Source organism: Netta rufina (assembly GCF_964035555.1).
Source record: "Netta rufina genome assembly, chromosome: 40".
NCBI classification, from domain to species: Eukaryota; Metazoa; Chordata; class Aves; order Anseriformes; family Anatidae; genus Netta; species Netta rufina.
The window spans coordinates 61,596-81,349 of record NC_140164.1 but is presented as its reverse complement, the minus strand read 5'-3'; the positions used below and the strand labels follow the sequence as shown (position 1 = coordinate 81,349).

Genomic DNA, 19,754 nt, shown 5'->3' with positions numbered 1-19,754 from the left:
GCTGCGTTTGTAGGTGTGGAGGAAGAAGGAAAGTGGAAAAAAGTAGTCCCTAAAAGAGAAAAAGAGGAGGAAAAGCTGCTCCGGGGAAGGTTGAGGAGTAAAGGCAGCAGAGAAAGCAACATGGATGAGCTGGGACGCATCCTGGCCTGGTACTTGGCGCTGCCCTGCCTGCTTGCCCTGCCTGTGATGAACGTTTCCCTTGGCCAGGAGGTGAGCACAGATGTATTAATTAATTTTTGGGGCACAATCTGAGCTGTTGGGGGGAATATTTTGCCACCATAATGCTCCCTATCCTTCTCAGCTGCCGATGACCAGCTTCACCGTGAGCTCCGCCATCATCTCGCACTACGCCTCCACCCGGGTGCGCTGCGCCATGCACAACTCTCACCCCATGCCACGCCAGGCTGCCTTCGACCTCCATCTGTCGCCTGCTGCCTTCATCACCAACTTCACCATGTGAGGAGGAGGAGGAAGGAGGAGGAGGACGTGTTATCAGCATGGCCACTGCCACGGCCGCAGCCCCTTGCTGGGCAACGCTATGGCTTTGGTCACGGAGAAAGAAGCCACTTTTGTGGAGAAAGAGGCAACTTTTGTGGAGAAAGAGGCCACTTTTGTGGAAAAAGAGGCCCCTTTTGTGGAAAAAGAGGCAACTTTTGTGGAAAAAGAGGCCACTTTTGTGGAAAAAGAGGCTCCTTTTGTGGAAAGAGAGGCAACTTTTGTGGAAAAAGAGGCCCCTTTTGTGGAAAAAGAGGCAACTTTTGTGGAAAAAGAGGCAACTTTTGTGGAAAAAGAGGCCCCTTTTGTGGAAGAAGAGGCCCCTTTTGTGGAGAAAGAGGCCCCTTTTGTGGAGAAAGAGGCCCCTTTTGTGGAAAAAGAGGCCACTTTTGTGGAAAAAGAGGCCCCTTTTGTGGAACTAGAGGCCACTTTTCTGGAACAAGAGGCCACTTTTGTGGAAAAAGAGGCAACTTTTGTGGAAAAAGAGGCCCCTTTTGTGGAAAAAGAGGCAACTTTTGTGGAAAAAGAGGCCCCTTTTGTGGAAGAAGAGGCTCCTTTTGTGGAAAAAGAGGCAACTTTTGTGGAAAAAGAGGCCACTTTTGTGGAAAAAGAGGCTCCTTTTGTGGAAAAAGAGGCCACTTTTGTGGAAAAAGAGGCCCCTTTTGTGGAAAAAGAGGCGACCGCATGCCATTTTAATCATTTTTCCCCACCAGCACGGCCGATGGCAAGGTGTACGCAGCGGAGGTGATGGAGAAGCACCGAGCTAAGGAGCTGTACGAGGCAGCCCGCAAGCAGGGCAAGACGGCCGCACACGTGGGCACCAAGTGAGCACCGGGGAGGGCGGACATGGGGGTGCACGAGGGGGATTGTGCCGCTCCCCTCCTAACCTACAGGGAGCAGGAGAGCCAACGCTTCCGTGTGACGGCCACGGTGGCAGCAAACGGGGACATTTCCTTCGAATTATGCTACGAGGAGCTGCTGCAGCGCCGCTTGGGTGCATACCGCTACGCTGTCGCCATCCATCCCCGCCAGATCGTGGCTGAGCTCCGCGTGGAGCTGAGCATCACCGAGCGGGCTGGCATCAGCGAGCTCCGCGTGCTGCCCTTCCAGCCCGCTGATACCCGGCGAGGTACGGCCACCACGGTGACAACGCCCTCCGTTGAGGTGACAGCACCCTAACGGCACCGCACCCACCGCAGGGCAGGCGCTGCCGGCTGCCGGGGTGGAGAAGGGCACCCACTGCGCCCGCGTCGCCTTCGCCCCCACCCCGAAGGAGCAGGCGGCTTTCTCCGCCACCGGGCTCGCCGGGGACTTCGTGGTGGAGTACGACGTGGCCCGGCGCGACGCCGTGGGGGACGTGGAGGTGTGGCGGGGAGGGACGGGGACAGGGTAGGGCGTGAGCAAGCTTGTCCCTAAACCGCTGTTTTGAATCCCTTAGCTACAGGACGGGTACTTCGTCCACTTCTTCGCGCCCAGAGGGCTGCCCCCCATCCCCAAAGACATCATCTTCCTCATCGACGTCAGCGGCTCCATGGCTGGCACCAAAATCAAGCAGGTAGCAACACGGGGGGCACCCCGCAGACCCCGTTTCTCTGCGTGTCCCCTCCTCAACTCCTCCCGTGCCCGCAGACCAAGGCGGCCATGCAATCCATCCTGCGCGCCCTGCGCCCCCACGACCGCTTCAACCTCGTGGCCTTCGCCGATGCCACCCACGTGTGGCGCGAGGACGGCCCCGTCCCGGCCACCGCATCCCACATCCGCAGCGCCGCCCGCTACATCGAGTCCCTGGAGGCTGAAGGCTGTGAGTAGCACCACGAGCACACCCCCACAGCCCAAAAAACCCCAAAACATCCCCAAAACGTCCCCAAAACGTCCCCAAAACCATCCCCAAACCCCGCAGGGACTGACCTCGACCGCGCGCTGCTGGCGGCGGCCGCCCTCCTCCGCCACCGCGGCGGCGGCACCGGGGAGCCCCGCGTGCCCTTGCTGCTCCTCCTGACGGACGGGGAGCCCACGGCGGGGGTGACGCAAGCCCCCCCGCATCCTTTCCAACGCCCGCCGGGCTTTGAGCCCTTCGGCCGCCCTCCTTTTCGCTTTGGCTTTCGGGGACGACGCCGACCTGGCCCTGCTGCGCCGTTTGGCCGCGGCCAGCGGCGGGGCGGCGCGGGGGGTCCCCGAGGAGGCCGAGGTGGCCCCCCAGCTCTCCGAATTTTTTCGGGAGGTCCAAAACCCGCTGCTCCGCCACGTCGAGCTCTCCTACCCCGGTGCCGCCGCCCGCCTCGTCGCCCCCCGCCTCTTCCCCGGCTATTTCCAAGGCTCCGAGCTGGTGGTGGCCGGGAGGTTGGAAGCGGGCGCCGAGCGGCTCCGCGTCCACGTGGCCGGGCACGGAGGCAGCGGGGAGCTCCGTGCGGACACCGAGGTGCCCCCCGATGTCCCCGAGGTGCCCCCCGGTTGTCCCCGGCGCCCCCCCGAGCTCCTGGGGGGCTTCGTGCGGCGCCTTTGGGCGCACGTCACCATCCGGGAGCTGCTTCGGGCACGGTTGGGCGCCAAGGGCACGGCCGCTCGCCAAAAACTCGCCGCCGAGGCCACCGAGCTGGCCCTGCGCCACCGTTTTGTCACCCCCTTCACCGCCCTGCTGGTGGTGACGCCGGGGGGGGACGGGGGCTCGACGGGACCCCCCCCCCGCCGCCACCCCGGGGCTCGGCGGCACCGCGGGCACCCCCCGGGTGACGCCGGGCAGCGCGGGGACACCCAAGGGCCCCGCCACCACCACCCTGGGACGGTTTGGGGACGTTTCGGCGACCGCCAGCGCCGCGCCCCCCGTGGCCCCCCCAGCTCTGGGTGCCCCCCACGTTTGGGGGGGACGCTCAGCCCCCCCCGGGGCCCCGGGGACGCGGTGCTGCTGCAGCCATCTGAGGCCGAGCTGCTGGCTCCGGGGGTGGGGGGCGAGGAATTCGTCGAGTCCCTCGACCCCCCCACAGTCTACACCGTCCTCACCCCCAAAGGTGAGCCCAGACCCCCCCCCCCCGACCCCCAAATCCCCCCCCCGACCCTCAAATCCCCCCCCCAAACCCCCAAATCCCCCCCCCACACCCCCTTTTTGGGGGATTTAACCCATTTACCCCCCCCAACCTCACCTCCCCCTCTTCCCCCCCTCGCAGGGCTCCCCGATTATGAAGACGCTGCAGGTAACAGCCCCCCCCGCACCCCCTAAATATTTTTTCTAGGGGGGGGGCAGCACACCATGCTCCCCCCCCCCTTTTTCTCTTCCAGACCTCACACATGAGGTCGACAGCGGTGAGTAAAGGGATGTGAGTGGGGACAATTTTAATGGGGGGGGGCACAGGCACCCTAAAAACCCCCAGAATGGGGGGGGGGGGCACAGCCCAGGGGTGTCCTCAGCCCCCCCCAAACCCCCCCATTTTTCTCCAGCCTCCTCCAGCCCCACCTTCTTCACCTTCTCCGCCTCAGGTAGGGGGGGGATCGGGGCGGGATGGGGGCCACCGGAGGCGATTTGGGGGGCGCTCAGCCCCCCCCCCCGACCCCTTTCTCCCCCCCCCCAGTGGACGGGGACCCCCACTTCGTGGCCAGCGTGGGGGGGGCCCCACAACCCCTCTGCTTCACCCTCGACGGGCGCCCAGGGGACGTCCTGCAGCTCCTGACCGACGAGCAGCTCGGTGAGCCCACGCGTGGGACCCCCCCAAACCTACCTGGCCCCCCCCAGACCCCCAATAACGTGGCGGGGGCACCCCGTTTCCCCCCCCCCTTTTAGGGCTGAGGGTCCACGGCCACCTGGTGGGGGCCCCATCCTGGCCCCGAGCCCCCTCCCGACCCCGCACCTTCCTCGACGCCCTCACCCTCTCGGTGGGCACCGCCGCCGTCACCGTCACCCTGCAACAAATCCGCGTCACCGGGGGGGGGGCCCCCCATTTCCCTGCCCTTTTCCCACCCCGCCTGGCTCCGCCGCCCCCCCCTGACGCTGCTGGTGAGCCGGGGGGGCCGCCTCCACCTCTTTTTGGGCCCCCACTTGAGATTTGGGGTGCTGCGCCACCGCTACGGCCGCCCCGGCGCCCTGCAGCGCGACCACCTCGGCTTCTACATCCCCGACGGCGCCGGCTTGGCCCCAAAAACGGGGGGGCTTTTAGGTAAGCGCTGCCCCCCCCCTCCTCCAAAAGCACCTTCGCCACCTTTTCGGGGGTGGCGGGGGGGTGACAAGCGTGTCCCCTCTCCCCCAGGCCGGCTGCGGGGGGTCCGGCTGGCTTTTTTGGGGACGCCGGGGACGGCGCGGCTGCAGCGGGGTGAGGTGGGGGTGACGGCCACGTTGGTGGCCAAAAAGGTCCCGGGGGGGCCGGGGGGGGGCCCGGTACGGGCACTGCTGGCTGGTGCCGCGCCCCCGAGGTGCTGGAGCTGCTGGGGGGGCCCTACCAGGCTTTCCTGGCCCCCCCCTTCGGTATAAAAACCGAATAAAAAACAACAAAATTAAAAAAACATAAAAAAACAACAACGGGGGGGGCACCCAAAGCATCCCCGCCCCAAAATTTGCAGCGGGTGACCCCATTTTTGGGAGGATTTCCCCATTTTTGGGAGGATTCCCCCATTTTTGGGGAGGATTCCCCTATTTTTGGGGAGGATTCCCCCATTTTTAGGGAGGATTTTCCCATTTTTTGGAGGAATTCCCCATTATTGGGGACGATTTCCCCATTTTTAGGGAGGATTTCCCCATTTTTGGGAGGATTCCCTCATTTTTAGGGAGAATTTCCCCATTTTTAGGGAGGAATTCCCCATTTTTGGGGAGGATTTCCCCATTTTTTTGGAGGAATTCCCCATTTTTGGGGAGGATTCCCCCATTTCTGGGGAGGATTTTCCCATTTTTGGGGAAGAATTCCCCATTTTTGGGAGGATTTTCCCCATTTTGGGGGGAATTTGCCCATTTTTGGGAGGATTTCCCCATTTTTGGGGAGGATTTCCCCATTTTTTTGGGGTGCTGAGAGAGGGTCAACCCCCCTAACCCCCCCCTCCCAAAATTGGCGACCTCTCTGCAACCCCCCCCAAACCTTCTAAAGCCATTGGACCCCCCCCCCCGACACCTCGACGCCCCCAATTCTGCCGTTTTTATTCCCAAAACTCGCTTTTTTTAACCATTTTAATGCAAAAATATTAACAATAAAGCTCCGTCCTCAGAGCTGCATGGCCGCCGTCAGCGTCTCCGACAGCTTGGTGGCGATTTTTTCTGGGGGGGGGGACACAAAATGGTTCCGATGGGGGCATTTGGGGGGGGGGAAAAGGGGTGAGGATTGGGGAAAAAAAGGGGGTTTTTGGCTCACCTGCTCTTTTTTGCTGCTTTTTCCTCCGCTTGCCTGCGGCCGCCAGCCCCTGGCCCTGCAGCAGGGGGGGCAGCGAGGCCACTTCTTCCAAACGGGGGGCGCGGGGGGGGGCAGCCTCCTCCACGCCCCCCCCAGGCTTCGCCCGGGGCTTCAGCTCCACCGTCAGCGCGCCAAACTGTGGGGGAACTTGTCAAAACCTCCTCTGTGCCCCCAAAAATCCTTCACGTGGCCCCAAAAATCCTTCGTGTGGCCCCAAAAATCCTTCACGTGGCCCCAAAAATCCTTCGTGTGGCCCCAAAAATCCTTCACGTGGCCCCAAAAATCCTTCGTGTGGCCCCAAAAATGCCTCACAGGCTCCAAAAATCCTTCACAGGCCCCCAAAAAATCCTTCATCACCCCCCAAAATCCTTCACAGGCCCCCAAAAAATCCTTCAACACTCTCCAAAATCCTTCACAGGCCCCCCAAAATCCTTCTCATGCCCCAAAAATCCCTCATGAGCCCCCGAAAATTCTTCTTGAGTCCCCAGAATCCTTCGTAGACCCCCAGAAAATCCCTCACCACCCTCCAAAATCCTTCCCGTGACCCCCAAAACCCTTCACAGGCTCCCCAAAACCCTTCATGGGCCCCCCAGAATCCATCAAGCACCCCCAAAAATCCCTCATGAGCCCCCCAAAATTCTTCACAGGCCCCAAAATCCTTCATAGACCCCCAAAAAATCCTTCACCAGCCCCCAAAATCCTTCCCATGACCCCCAAAACCCTTCACAGGCCCCCCAAAATCCTTCATGGACCCCCAAAACCCTTCAAGCCCCCCCCAAAATTCCCTCATGAGCCCCCCAAAATTCTTCTGGAGTCCCCAGAATCCTTCACCACCCCCCAAAACCCTTCACAGCCCCCCCCAAATTCTTCTTGGGCCCTCCAGAATTCCCTCACAAGCCCCCCCAAAATTATTCTTGGGTCCTCAAAATCCTTCACAGCCCCCCCAAAATTATTCTTGGGCCCTCAAAATCCTTCACAGCCCCCCCAAAACCCTTCCCAGGCCCCCCAAAATTATTCTTGGGCCCCCCAAACCCCTTCAAGCCCCCCCCAAAACCCTTCCCAGGCCCCCCAAAATTATTCTTGGGTCCTCAAAATCCTTCACGGCCCCCCCAAAACCCTTCACAGGCCCCCCCAAATTATTCTTGGGTCCTCAAAATCCTTCCCAGCCCCCCCAAAACCCTTCATAGCCCCCCCAAAATTATTCTTGGGTCCTCAAAATCCTTCACGGCCCCCCCAAAACCCATCACAGCCCCCCTAAAATTATTCTTGGGCCCCCCAAACCCCTTCAAGCCCCCCCCCAAAACCCCTTCCCACACCTCCAGCCCGTCGCCGTCAGCCTCCGCGCCTCCATCCCTCTCCATGGCCTCCTCCTGCCCTTCCTCCTCCTCCTCCTCCTCCTCAGGGCACGCCGACATCTCGATGCCCTCCACCTCCACCGGGACAACTGCGGGGAACCAGGTAAGCCCCATAAAAGGGAAATAAAGCTTTTTTTTTTTGGGGGGGGGACACCCCAAAACTCACCCGCCAGCGCCTCAGCGTCGCCCCGCTCCAGCGCCTCCAAATCCAGCTCCGGCCCCAAGGTGGGCAGGATCCGCGCCTCCAACTGCGCCCCCCCCTCGTCTCGCTCGGGGGGGGGTGGGTGTAATAGGAGATTTTTCCCGCTGTGAAGTCATTTTGGGGGAGATTTATGGGATTTATAGGGCCGTGCTGCCCCCCCCCCCCCCCCCAGCTCCTTAAACCCACCTGGTCCAGTCGTGCCAGCAGGGCCACGGCGGCGGCGTGGGGGTCCGGGAGCCCCCCCCGGCCGCAGGCGGCCCTGACGTCGGGCCAAGTGGGAGAGGAATTGGCGGGGGTCGGCGCAGGGGGGGCACCCCGTACAGCTCGCTCAGCTATGGGGGGGGCGTATGGGGTCACGCTGTTAGGGTTGGGGTTAAGGGGGGGGCACCACGCAAGCCAGACCCCGTAAAAATGGGGTTGAGTCATTCCCCGACAGCTCCAAATCCCATAAAAATAGTCCCCCCTGATAGCCCCAAACCCCATAAAAATGGGGCTGAGTCTACTCTGATAGCCCAAAAACCCCATAAAAATAGGGCTGAGCCCCCCCCCAGACTACCCTAAGCCCCATAAAAATGGGGCTGAGAGCCCACAGACAACCCAAACCCTGTAAAAATGGGGCTGAGCCCCCCTAGATTACCCTAAACCCTATAAAAATGGGGCTGAGCCCCCCCTAGATTACCCTAAACCCTATAAAAATGGGGCTGAGAGCCCACAGACAGCCCCAAACCCCATAAAAATAGCGCTGAGCCCGCCCCAGACAGCCCCAAACCCTGTAAAAATGGGGCCAAGTCCCCCCTGATAGCTCCAAGCCCCATAAAAATGGGGCTGAGCCCCCCCCCAGGCTACCCTAAACCCCATAAAAATGGGGCTGAGCAACTCCTAGAAAGCCCAAACCCCATAAAAATGGGGCTGAGTCCCCCCTGATAGCCCCAAACCCCATAAAAATGGGGCTGAGAGCTCACAGACAGCCCCAAACCCCATAAAATAGGGATGAACACCCCCCCCAACACCCCCAATAATGGGGCTGAAACCTCCCAACCCCCCCCCTAATACCCCCAACCCCCCCGATAATGGGGCCAACACCCCCAAACCACCCCCAATGGGGCCAAAGCCCCCCAAACCCCACACCAAAGGGTCTGAGCTCCCCCTAGACACCCCCAACCCCCCGATAATGGGTCTGAAACCCCCCGACCCCCCCTAATACCCCCAACCCCCCCGATAATGGGGCCAACACCCCCAAACCCCCCCCAATGGGGCCAAAGCCCCCAAACCCCACACCAAAGGGTCTGAGCCCCCCCTAGACACCCCCAACCCCCCCGATAATGGGTCTGAAACCCCCCAAAACCCCCCCTAATACCCCCAACCCCCCCGACAATGGAGCCAAAACCCCCCAAACGCCCCCCCCAATGGGGCCAAACCCCCCCCAAACCCCACACCAAAGGGTCTGAGCCCCCCCCCAGACACCCCCAACCCCCCCAATAATGGGTCTGAAACCCCCCAAACCCCCCCTAATACCCCCAACCCCCCCGATAATGGAGCCAAAACCCCCCAAACGCCCCCCCCAATGGGGCCAAACCCCCCCCAAACCCCACACCAAAGGGTCTGAGCCCCCCCCCAGACACCCCCAACCCCCCCAATAATGGGTCTGAAACCCCCAAACCCCCCCTAATACCCCCAACCCCCCCGATAATGGAGCCAAAACCCCCCAAACGCCCCCCCCCAATGGGGCCAAACCCCCCCCAAACCCCACACCAAAGGGTCTGAGCCCCCCCTAGACACCCCCAACCCCCCCGATAATGGGTCTGAAACCCCCCGACCCCCCCCTAATACCCCAACCCCCCCGATAATGGAGCCAAAACCCCCCAAACGCCCCCCCCAATGGGGCCAAACCCCCCCCAAACCCCACACCAAAGGGTCTGAGCCCCCCCCGGACACCCCCAAACCCCCAATAATGGGTCCCAAATCCACCCAAACCCCACACCAAAAGGTCTGAGCCCCCCCCCAGACACCCCCAACCCCCCAATAATGGGGCTGAAACCCCCCAAACCCCCCCCAATACCCCCAACCCCCCCGATAATGGGGCTGAAACCCCCCAAACCCCCCCCTAATACCCCCAACCCCCCTGATAATGGGTCTGAAACCCCCCAAACCCCCCCTAATACCCCCAACCCCCCCGATAATGGAGCCAAAACCCCCCAAACGCCCCCCCCAATGGGGCCAAACCCCCCCAAACCCCACACCAAAGGGTCTGAGCCCCCCCCCCCAACACCCCCAACCCCCCCCCAACGCCCACCTGCTGGGGGGGGCAGCGGCGCAGGATGGCGGCGGCGGGGCCCAGGGGGTCCTTGAGGCGCTGGGGGGCCAGGGCCCCCCTCAGGGGGGCGGCGGCGGGGGGGGCGCCCGTTTCCATGACGACGCCGGGGCAGTCCAGCAGCTGGATGTGGCGGTCCAGCTGCACCGCCTGCAGGCACCTGGGGGCGGGGCCACGGAAAGGACACGCCCACAAAGGGGGCGGGGTCACATAGAGGACATGCCCACGGGGGGGGGGTGGGCCACATAAAGGATACGCCCACGGAGAGGGGGGGTGGGACGCATAAAGGACATGCCCCCAAAGGGGTGGAGCTGGCCACATCAAGAACACGCCCACAAAGGGGCGGGGCCACAGAAAGGACATGCCCACAAAGGGGTGGGGCCATAGAAAGTACACCGCCTGCAAAGGGGTCGGGGCCCCATAAAGGACACACCCGCAAAGGGGTGGGGCCACAGAAAGGACAGGCCCACAAAGGGGGTGGGGGCCACAGAAAGGACACGCCCACAAAGGGGGGCGGGGCAACATAAAGGACACGGCCACAGAGGGAGGAGTCACCACAAATGGGCGGGGCCACACAAAGGACACATCCACAGGGGGAGGAGTCACCACAAAGGGGCGGGGCCACATAAAGGACACGTTCATAGGGGGAGGAGTCACTACAAGGGGGAGGAGTCACTACAAAAGGGGCGGGGCCAGCCCCAGCTGAGGGGGTAGAGCCAGCCCCAACAGAGGGGGCGGGGCCACACCAAGCTCCTCCCACGTGGGGGCGGGGCTTACCTGGTGACCCCCGGCATGGCCCCCACCCCGCAAACCCGGCTCCGCTTCAGGCTGTTGATGAGGCTGCTCTTGCCCACGTTGGGGTACCCTGGGGGGGGAATTTTTTGGGGAAAAAAAGGGGAAATTGGGTATCAGGGGAGGGAAATAAACTGGGGGGGGTCCCACTGTGCTGCCCGCCCCCCCCCGAGCCCCGCTCACCCACGACACCCACGGTGATGGCCGTCTTCACCTCCCGCGAGCGGCTGTAGTTGGCCAGCACCCGCAGCAGGCAGTCGGCCCCCACGCTGCCCCCCCCGGCCAGCACCTCCTCGGGGGCCGCGGTTACCGGCAGCCGGCTCTGCTTCTGCACGGAAAAAAACACCCCAGGGTCACGAGGGAACACCCGATTTCCCCTTTTTTTCCCCCAAATTCCCCCCCCCCCCTCGTGGCGTTGCCCCCACCAGGTTGCGGCTCTGCTGCTGCGTGCACGCCTTGAAGGCCACGGTGGGGAACTCGGCGCGCAGGTACTTGAGCCACGCCGCCACCACGTCCCGCGGCACCAGGTCTGCGGGGACAAAAACGTCACCGGGGGGGATCCGTGCGCCCCCCCCAGCCCCCCCTAAATCCCCTCCTTTTACCGATTTTATTGAGGACGAGCACCAGGCGCTGGCGGGGGCCGGCGCGGCGCACGGCGGCCTCCAGCTGGGGGCTGCGGCAGCCCTGGGGGTCTCGGGCGTCCAGCACCTCCAGCACCACATCGGCGGCCGCCAGCACCTGTGGAAGACTCAGGGAACTCAGCATAGAGCGTGAAAACCCAAAAAAACCCTAAAATACCCCAAATTAACGCTCACCTTGCGCAGCTCCCGCCCGTACTGCCGCAGCGAGGCCTCGCCCTGAGCATCCGGCTGGGCTTCCGTCACCTCCTGGGGGACGGCACGGGTTAATAGGTGAGGGGGGGCAGCCAAAATATTGAGGGGGGGTGATATGGGGGTGCCCCCCACCCCAAAAATCGCCCTACCTTGCGCTCGAAGTCTCGCTGCCGCCGCAGGGCGTCGTGCTGCAGCCCCGCCAGGCTCCGCCGCCGGCCCAGCTCCGCGCCCCGCGCCTCCTCCTGCCGCCGCCGCGCCTCGGCCGCCTGCGGGGAGAGGTTATTTTCAGAAATTCACCCCCAAAATCCCCTTTTATCTATTTATTTACTTTTTTTGTTTGTTCTTACCCTTTTCTGCTTTCTCTCATTCTGCTGCTGGACGTGGGCGGCGAAGCGGCCGAGCTGCGGCACCCCGGGGTCCTTCTTCCCTGCTGCCTTCGCGGCTTTGCCCTAGGGGAGGAGGAGTCCATTTTTTTGGGGTGAAAAACCCACTTTTTGGGGGTTCCAGGCCCAGTTTGGGGGGGTCCCAGGCCCAGTTGGGGGGGGGCACAAACGCGATTCTGGGGGGTGCCGGGGCCTCCCCGCCTTGGGGCTCACCTGGAGCCGCTTCTTGCGGGCGGCCTCCACCTGGCGCCCTGCGGAGAGCGGCAGCGTTACGGGGGGGGGGAGCCCCTCCCCGAGCCCCCGAGCCCTCCCCCCCGACCCCCCCAAAACCCCCCCGGGACGCACGGGACCGCGTCATGGCCGCCCCCACGCCGCTCGCCTGCCCTCTCGGCGCGCTGCTGGCGTCACTTCCGGCGCGCCACGGCAGCTTTAGCCACGCCCCCTTCGCTCGTTGCCACGCCCACCCGGACGACGTCATTCGGAGGGTGGTGTGCCTCACCCAAGATGGCGCCGCCACTACCAAGATGGCGCCCGAAGCGTAACAACCACGCCCCCTAGCAACGCCGCCACACCAAGATGGCGGCCGCACCGCAGTGGCCACGCCCCCGACCAACGATGCCACACTCAAGATGGCGCCGCCGCCACAGTAACAGCACCCCTCGTGACACCACCACACTCAAGATGGCGGCGTCACCATAGTGACACCGCCACACCCAAAATGGCGGCCGCACCACAGTGACCACACCCAAGATGGCGGCGTCACTATAGTGACAAGCACCCAGGGTACGGCCACACCCAACATGGCGGCCGCACCGGCCCACCGCCACACCCAAGATGGCGGCCAGCCCTCTAACACAGCGCCGCTGCCACACCTAAGATGGCGCCCGCGCCTCGCCCCTGCCACACCCAAGATGGCGCCCCCCAAGAACGACCGGGACTGCCCTTACCAAGAGTGCACTTTTTTTATTCCTTTTTTTTTTTTTTTTTCTTTTTTCCTTTTTTTATCGTTTTTCGCTCACTTTGGGGTGGGGGAGGGGCCGAGCCGCCACTTATATATAATTTTAATTGGGGGGGGGAGGGTTCTGTGTCCCCCCCCTCCCCCAAACCTGCCCCCCGCCCCCCCCCCGGGCAGGGCCCCTCCCCTCTAAGACCCCCCCCCAAAAAAAACCTCAAACCTCACAAAAAAGAGCAAAAACCGAGGAGAAGAAAGGAAGGGGGCGGGAGGAGGGGGGGGGGGGGGCAACGGAGAGGATGAGGGGAGAGGAGGGGGGGGGGGGAAAGGAAAAAAAAAAAAAAAAAAAAAAAAAAGCTCAACGAAACCAAAAAATATATATATATATTTATAGCCATCTCTCGTCCCGCGCCGGGGGGGCCCGGGGGGGGGGGCCCGGGGGGGCTACGCCAGCCCGAAGCCCTCGGAGCACTCCTGGATGGCCAAGAGCAGCATCTGCCGCAGCTTCTCGTAGCTCTCGTAGGCCGGCAGGTCCAGCTGGTTGAAGCTGGGGGGGGGGTGGGATTAATGGGGGGGCCCCGTGGCACCTCCCTGTGCCCCCCACTTGGTGCCCCCCAGCCCCACGTCCCCCCTGTCCTCCTGTCCTATGTGTCCCCTGTCCCCAGCCCAGGTCCTGGCCTTGTCCTTGTGGCCCCTGTCCCCACGTCCCACCTCATCGTGTCCCCAGCCCCATGTCCCCTTTTCCCCCATCTTTGTGCCCTCCATCCCCCTGTCCCCATATCCCATCCCCATATCCCCATGGCCCCTGTCCCCATGTCCCCTATCCCCCTGTCCCAACCTCATTGTGTCCCCATATCCCCATGTCCCCTGTCCCCATATCCCACGTCATTGTGTCCCCATGTCCCCTATCCCCATCCCCCTGTCCCACCTCATTGTGTCCCCATATCCCCATGTCCCCCATTCCCATGTCCCCTGTCCCCATTCCCCTGTCCCACCTGTGTCCCCATGTCCCCATCCCCCTGTCCAACCTCTGTGTCCCCATCCCCGTGTCCCCTCTCCCCCCATCTTTGTGCCCTCAGTCCCCCTGTCCCACCTCATTGTGTCCCCATATCCCATCCCCATATCCCCATGTCCCACCTCATTGTGTCCCCATATCCCATCCCCATGTCCCCCATCCCTATGTCCCCTGACCCCATACCCCCATGTCCCCTATCCCCATCCCCATGTCCCCCATCCATATGTCCCCTGTCCCCATATCCCCATCCCCATATCCCTATGTCCCCTATCCCCATCCCCCTGTCCCACCTCATTGTGTCCCCATATCCCCGTGTCCCCCCATCCCTATGTCCCCTGACCCCATATCCTGTCCCCATGTCCCCTGTCCCACCCCATTGTGTCCCCATATCCCCATGTCCCCCATCCCTATGTCCCCTGACCCCATATCCCCCTGCCCCACCCCATTGTGTCCCATATCCCCATGTCCCCCATCCCTATGTCCCCTGACCCCATATCCCCCTGCCCCACCCCATTGTGTCCCCATATCCCCAATCCCCCCATCCCTCCCCGTCCCCCTACGCCCCCCACGCCCCCCCCGTGTCCCCGTTTGTCCCCCTTTGTCCCCACCAGGTGTGCGCCGAGGGCAGGCGGTCGGTGGAGCGGTCGTCGCGGTGGATCTGGAATTTTTGGATGCCGTTCATGCCCTCCAGGGCGGCGAAACCCTGCAGGGGAACCTTGGACGTCCCCGTCACGAACTGCAGGAACTTGGCGCGGTCCGCCTGGTCGAAGGAGCGCAGCGCCCGCCAGAACCACTGGATCTGTGGGGTGGAAGCCTCGTCACCCCAAAAACCCTCCCCCGGGAGGATGATTAGGGTTTTTTTTGGGGTGAAGCACACCCTGATGGAGTTACCCTGGTGTTTGCCCCAAAAAAACCTCCCTGAGAGGATGTTTAGGATTTTTTTGGGGGTGAAGCACACCTAGATGGAGTTACCTTGGTGTTTTCCCCAAAAAACTCTCCTCCAGGAGGATGTTTAGGATTTTTTTTGGGGGTGAAGCACACCTTGATGGAGTTACCTTGGTGTTTGCCCCCAAAAACTCTCCCCCAGGAGGATGTTTAGGGTTTTTTTTTGGGGGTGAAGCACACCTTGATGGAGTTACCCTGGTGTTTGCCCCAAAAAACTCTCCTCCAGGAGGATGCTTTGGGTTTTTTTTGGGGGTGAAGCCCACCTGGATGGAGTTACCTTGGTGTTTTCCCCCAAAAACTCTCCCCCAGGAGGATGCTTTGGGTTTTTTTTGGGGGTGAAGCCCACCTGGAGGGAGTTACCTTGGTGTTTGCCCCCAAAAACCCTCCCCCGGGAGGATGCTTAGGGTTTTTTTTGGGGTGAAGCACACCTGGAGGGAGTTACCTTGGTGTATGCCCCCAAAAACCCTCCCAGATGGAGTTGCCCTGCTAGTTGTCCCCAAAAACCCTCCCCTGGGAGGATGATTAGGGTTTTTTTTGGGGTGAAGCACACCCTGATGGAGTTACCCTGGTGTTTGCCCCAAAAAACCCTCCCCGGGAGGATGTTTAGGATTTTTTTTGGGGTGAAGCACACCTGGAGGGAGTTACCCTGGTGTTTGCCCCCAAAAACCCTCTCCTGGGACAATACTTACTTTTTTTTTTTGGGGTGAAACCCACCTGGATGGCGTTACCCTGGTGTTTACCCCCAGAACCCTTCCCCAGAAGGATATTTAGGGTTTTTTTTTGGAGGGTGAAGCCCACGTGGAGGGAGTTGCCCTGATATTTGCCCCAAAACCCTCCCCCAGGAGGATTTGGGAGGGTTTTTTTGGGGGGTGAAGCCCACCGGGATGGCGTTACCCTGGTGATTACCCCAAAACCACCCCCAGGAGGATGTTTAGGGTTTTTTGGGGGGGGTGAAGCCCACCTGGATGAAATTGTCCTGATATTTGCCCCCAAAACCCTCCCCCAGGAGGACTTGTAGGATTTTTTTTTGGGGTGAAGCCCACCTGGATGGAGTTGCCTTGGTGTTTGCCCCTAAAAACTCTCCCCTGGGAGGATGCTTAGGGTTTTTTTTTTTGGGGTGAAGCCCACCGGGATGGCGTTACCCTGGTGATTACCTCAAAACCACCCCCAGGAAGATATTTAGGGTTTTTTTGGGGGGTGAAGCCCACCTGGATGGAGTTGCCCTGGTATTTGTGGTACTCGGTGTTGGCCTTGAGGTCGTCGATGTCGATGGTGGGCAGCCCCGAGATGAGCAGCTCCAGCTCCTGCTCCGTGAAGATGGAGATGAGGCGCTTGGGGATGATCTCGTAGAAACCCTCCAAGAAGGCGGCCAGCTGCTTCCTGATGGCTCCTGCGGGACGGGGAGGGTGGTCAGGGGGATTTTGGGCTCAGACACCCCCTCAAGGGATCCCCCCGACCCTAAAAAGACCCCGAAAGGACCCCAAAAACTCACCGGTCATGCGCATCTGGCAGACGAGGTGGACGTACTCCTTCTTGTTCTCCTCCGTCACCAGCACGTTGGCTCCGTTGGGTTTTAGGTCCCGCACCTCGCACACCCCGAACTCCTGCACCTGGGGGCGGCCGGGGGGTGAAGGGGACAGCCCCGAGACCGTGGGGACACTTTGGGGACACCCCCAGAAAAGAGGGGACACCCCCGAGACAGAAGGGACACCCCCAGAAAAGAGGGGACACCCCCAAAGCAGCAGCAACCACCCCCAGGAGCAACCCAAGGAGAGCCAGGGGAGCTGTAGGGTGCCGGGGAGCCACGTTTTGGGGTGTCCCCGCGTCCCCAAAAGGGGCTGGCGTCCCCCAAATCAGTGTCCCCCCCCCTCCCCGCGCACCTCGGTGCTGAAGGTGAGGTCGTAAGCCCAGGGTGGAGACGTCGTTCTCCAGCAGGTAGACCAGGCCCTGGTAGAAGTGGTAGTCCTCGCTCTCCATGTCCGTGTACCTGCGGCCAAAAATTGGGGTCGGCGACATTTTTTGGGGGGTCCCGAACCTTTTTTGGGGGGGTTCAACCCCTTTTTTGGGGGGTTCAACCCCTTTTTGGGGGGTTAAACAGCTTTTTTTTGAGGTTTCAACAGCTTTTTTGGGGGGTTCAATGCCTTTTTTGGGGGTTTTGACACCTTTCTTGGGGGGTTCAATGTTTTTTTGGGGTGTTTTAACACCTTTTTTGGGGTTCAATGTCTTTTTTTGGGGTTCAACACCTTTTTTGGGGGGTTCAACACCTTTTTTGGGGGTTCAACACCTTTTTTTGGGGGTTCAACACCTTTTTGGGAGTTACAACACCTTTTTGGGGGTGTTCAACGCCCCACAAAGGGGGTCCACCACCCCAGAGTTGGGGTTTGACACCTCGTGGTTGGGGTTCCACACCCCGTATTTAGGGTTCGACACCTTATAGTTGGGGTTCAGCACCCTATAGTTAGGGTTCAACACCCCGTAGTTGGGGTCTACCACCCCATTGTTGAGTTCAACACCCTACAGTTGGGGTCTAGCACCTCATGGTTGAGTTCAAAACCCTACAATTGGGGTCCAGCACCCTACAGTTGGGGTCCACCACCCCATGGTTGAGTTCAACACCCTATTAGTTGGGCTCTACCACCTTGTAGTTGGGCTCCACCACCCCGTAGTTGAGTTCAGCACCCTATAGTTGGGTTCCAGCACCCCGTAGTTGGGTTCAACACCCTACAGTTGAGGTCCAGCACCCTATAGTAGGGTTCCAGCACCCCATAGTTTAATTCAACACCCTAGTTGGGGTCTACCACCTCATGGTTGAATTCAAAACCCTACAACTGGGGTCTATCACCCTATAGTTGGGTTCCACCACCCCGTAGTTGAGTTCAACACCCTACAGTTGGGCTCTACCACCTCATGGTTGAGTTCAAAACCCTACAACTGGGGTCCAGCACCCTATAGTTGGGTTCCAGCACCCATAGTTGAGTTCAACACCCTACAGTTGGGCTCTACCACCTTGTAGTTGGGCTCCACCACCCCGTAGTTGAGTTCAGCACCCTACAGTTGGGTTCCAGCACCTGTAGTTGAGTTCAGCACCCTACAGTTGGGGTCCAGCACCCTATAGTTGGGTTCCAGCACCCCGTGGTTGAGTTCAACACCCTATTAGTTGGGGTCCAGCACCCTACAGTTGGGGTCTACCACCCTACAGTTGGGGTCTACCACCCTACAGTTGGGTTCAACACTCTATAGTTGGGCTCTACCACCTTGTAGTTGGTTTCCAGCACCCCGTAGTTGAGTTCAACACCCTACAGTTGGGATCCAGCACCCTATAGTAGGGTTCCAGCACCCCGTAGTTGAGTTCAACACCCTACAGTTGGGATCCACCACCCTAAAGTTGGGGTCCACCACCTTGTGGTTGAGTTCAACACCCTACAGATGGGGTCCAGCACCCCATAGTTGGGTCCAGCACCTTGTAGTTGAGTTCAACACCTTATAGGTGAGGGTCTACCAACCTATAGTAGGGGTCCACCACCCTATAGTTGAATTCAACACCCTATAGTTGGGATCTACCACCTTGTAGTTGGGCTCCACCACCCCGTAGTTGAGTTCAGCACCCTATAGTTGGGTTCCAGCACCCCGTAGTTGGGTTCAACACCCTACAGTTGAGGTCCAGCACCCTATAGTAGGGTTCCAGCACCCCATAGTTGAATTCAACACCCTAGTTGGGGTCTACCACCTCATGGTTGAATTCAAAACCCTACAACTGGGGTCTATCACCCTATAGTTGGGTTCCACCACCCCGTAGTTGAGTTCAACACCCTACAGTTGGGCTCTACCACCTCATGGTTGAGTTCAAAACCCTACAATTGGGGTCCAGCACCCTACAGTTGGGGTCCATCACCCCATGGTTGAGTTCAACACCCTATTAGTTGGGCTCTACCACCTTGTAGTTGGGCTCCACCACCCCGTATTTGAGTTCAGCACCCTATAGTTGGGTTCCAGCACCCCGTAGTTGAGTTCTACACCCTATTAGTTGGCCTCTACCACCTTGTAGTTGGCCTCCACCACCCCGTAGTTGAGTTCATCACCCTACAGTTGGGGTCCAGCACCCTATAGTTGGGTTCCAGCACCCCGTAGTTGAGTTCAACACCCTACAGTTGGGGTCCACCACCTCATGGTTGAGTTCAACACCCTACAGTTGGGGTCCAGCACCCTATAGTTGGGTTCCAGCACCCCGTAGTCGAGTTCAACACCCTACAGTTGGGCTCTACCACCCTATAGTTGGGTTCAACACCCTATAGTTGGGGTCCAGCACCTTGTGGTTGAGTTCAGCACCCTCCAGTTGGGGTCCAGCACCCCGCGTCCCCCTCCTTACCGGACGGACTTGCCCAGGATGTGCTTGTAGAAGGAGCGGGTGAAGTAACACTCGAGCAGGCGGTTGTCGTAGACCGCCTTGGCCACGATGCGCCCCACAAACTTGAAGTAGCTGAGGTGGTTGGGGTTGCAGTGGGACGAGGGGTTGATGGTGTAGGTGACCCTGTCGCCCGGCGAGGTGCGGAACAGCGCGTACATGGGGTTGAACATCTCCCGCGAGATGATCATGTACCACTCCCGCAGCAGCCCCCCCGGCGTCCTGGCCCTCCTCGCCCTCGAAGACGATGTATCTGCGGGGTGGGGAGCGGGATCGGGGTCACGGGGGGGACCCTAAATGGAGCCCCTCGGTGTGGGGATGGTGTTGAGACCCCACAGACCACCCTAAATGGGATTATTTTAGAGCTCGTGTAACACAAAGCGCAAATTTGGGGTTTTGTTGACTTCTAACTCGGCCCTGGGGGGCGCCGTGGACCCTAAAAAATGGTCCTTAGGAACTCACAAAACCCAAAAACCAGCCCCATGGTCCCATATAACCCAACACACAAGTCCTGGGGGACCCCACGGACCCCAAAACGTGGTCCTAAGGAACTCACAAAACCCAAAAACCAGCCCCATGGTCTCCAATATCCCCATATGCAGTCCTGAGGGACCCCATGGACCCCAAAACGTGGTCCTAGGGGACTCACAAAACCCAAAACCAGCCCCATGGTCTCCAATATCCCCATACGCAGTCCTGAGGGACC

The 19,754-nt window shown here is 60.7% G+C and overlaps 3 protein-coding genes across 3 annotated transcripts; 1 reads left to right on the top strand and 2 right to left on the bottom strand.

Moving 5' to 3' along the window:
- Positions 1 to 120: 120 nt before the first annotated feature.
- LOC311220746 (inter-alpha-trypsin inhibitor heavy chain H6-like) lies at positions 121 to 5,265 on the top strand (the record flags this gene model as incomplete). The annotated part of the gene is given in 19 exon segments (XM_084304300.1): positions 121 to 210; positions 302 to 456; positions 1,209 to 1,319; positions 1,389 to 1,624; positions 1,695 to 1,858; positions 1,934 to 2,050; positions 2,125 to 2,296; positions 2,396 to 2,529; positions 2,531 to 3,221; positions 3,331 to 3,368; positions 3,371 to 3,500; positions 3,657 to 3,683; positions 3,769 to 3,792; positions 3,928 to 3,966; positions 4,059 to 4,172; positions 4,268 to 4,407; positions 4,409 to 4,640; positions 4,731 to 4,858; positions 5,245 to 5,265. Coding segments are annotated over 19 exon segments (2,763 nt in total).
- Positions 5,266 to 5,672: 407 nt separating this feature from the next.
- Positions 5,673 to 12,134, bottom strand: GNL3L (G protein nucleolar 3 like; the record flags this gene model as incomplete). Its single annotated transcript, XM_084304299.1, has 15 exons — positions 12,080 to 12,134; positions 11,948 to 11,985; positions 11,699 to 11,800; positions 11,501 to 11,617; positions 11,334 to 11,405; positions 11,121 to 11,256; positions 10,944 to 11,047; positions 10,702 to 10,846; positions 10,504 to 10,591; positions 9,709 to 9,886; positions 7,602 to 7,747; positions 7,380 to 7,519; positions 7,175 to 7,302; positions 5,820 to 5,994; positions 5,673 to 5,725 (listed from the first exon to the last, which is right to left on the bottom strand). The coding sequence occupies exons 1-15, from the start codon at positions 12,090 to 12,092 to the stop codon at positions 5,673 to 5,675; spliced, it is 1,635 nt and encodes a 544-aa protein (XP_084160425.1). The 5' UTR covers positions 12,093 to 12,134.
- Positions 12,135 to 13,044: 910 nt separating this feature from the next.
- On the bottom strand, positions 13,045 to 19,532 carry LOC311220744 (E3 ubiquitin-protein ligase HUWE1-like; the record flags this gene model as incomplete). Its single annotated transcript, XM_084304298.1, has 7 exons — positions 13,045 to 13,233; positions 14,310 to 14,500; positions 15,855 to 16,036; positions 16,139 to 16,256; positions 16,527 to 16,633; positions 19,026 to 19,301; positions 19,511 to 19,532. The coding sequence occupies 7 exons, from the start codon at positions 19,530 to 19,532 to the stop codon at positions 13,131 to 13,133; spliced, it is 999 nt and encodes a 332-aa protein (XP_084160424.1). The 3' UTR covers positions 13,045 to 13,130.
- Between the last annotated feature and the right edge of the window lie 222 nt (positions 19,533 to 19,754).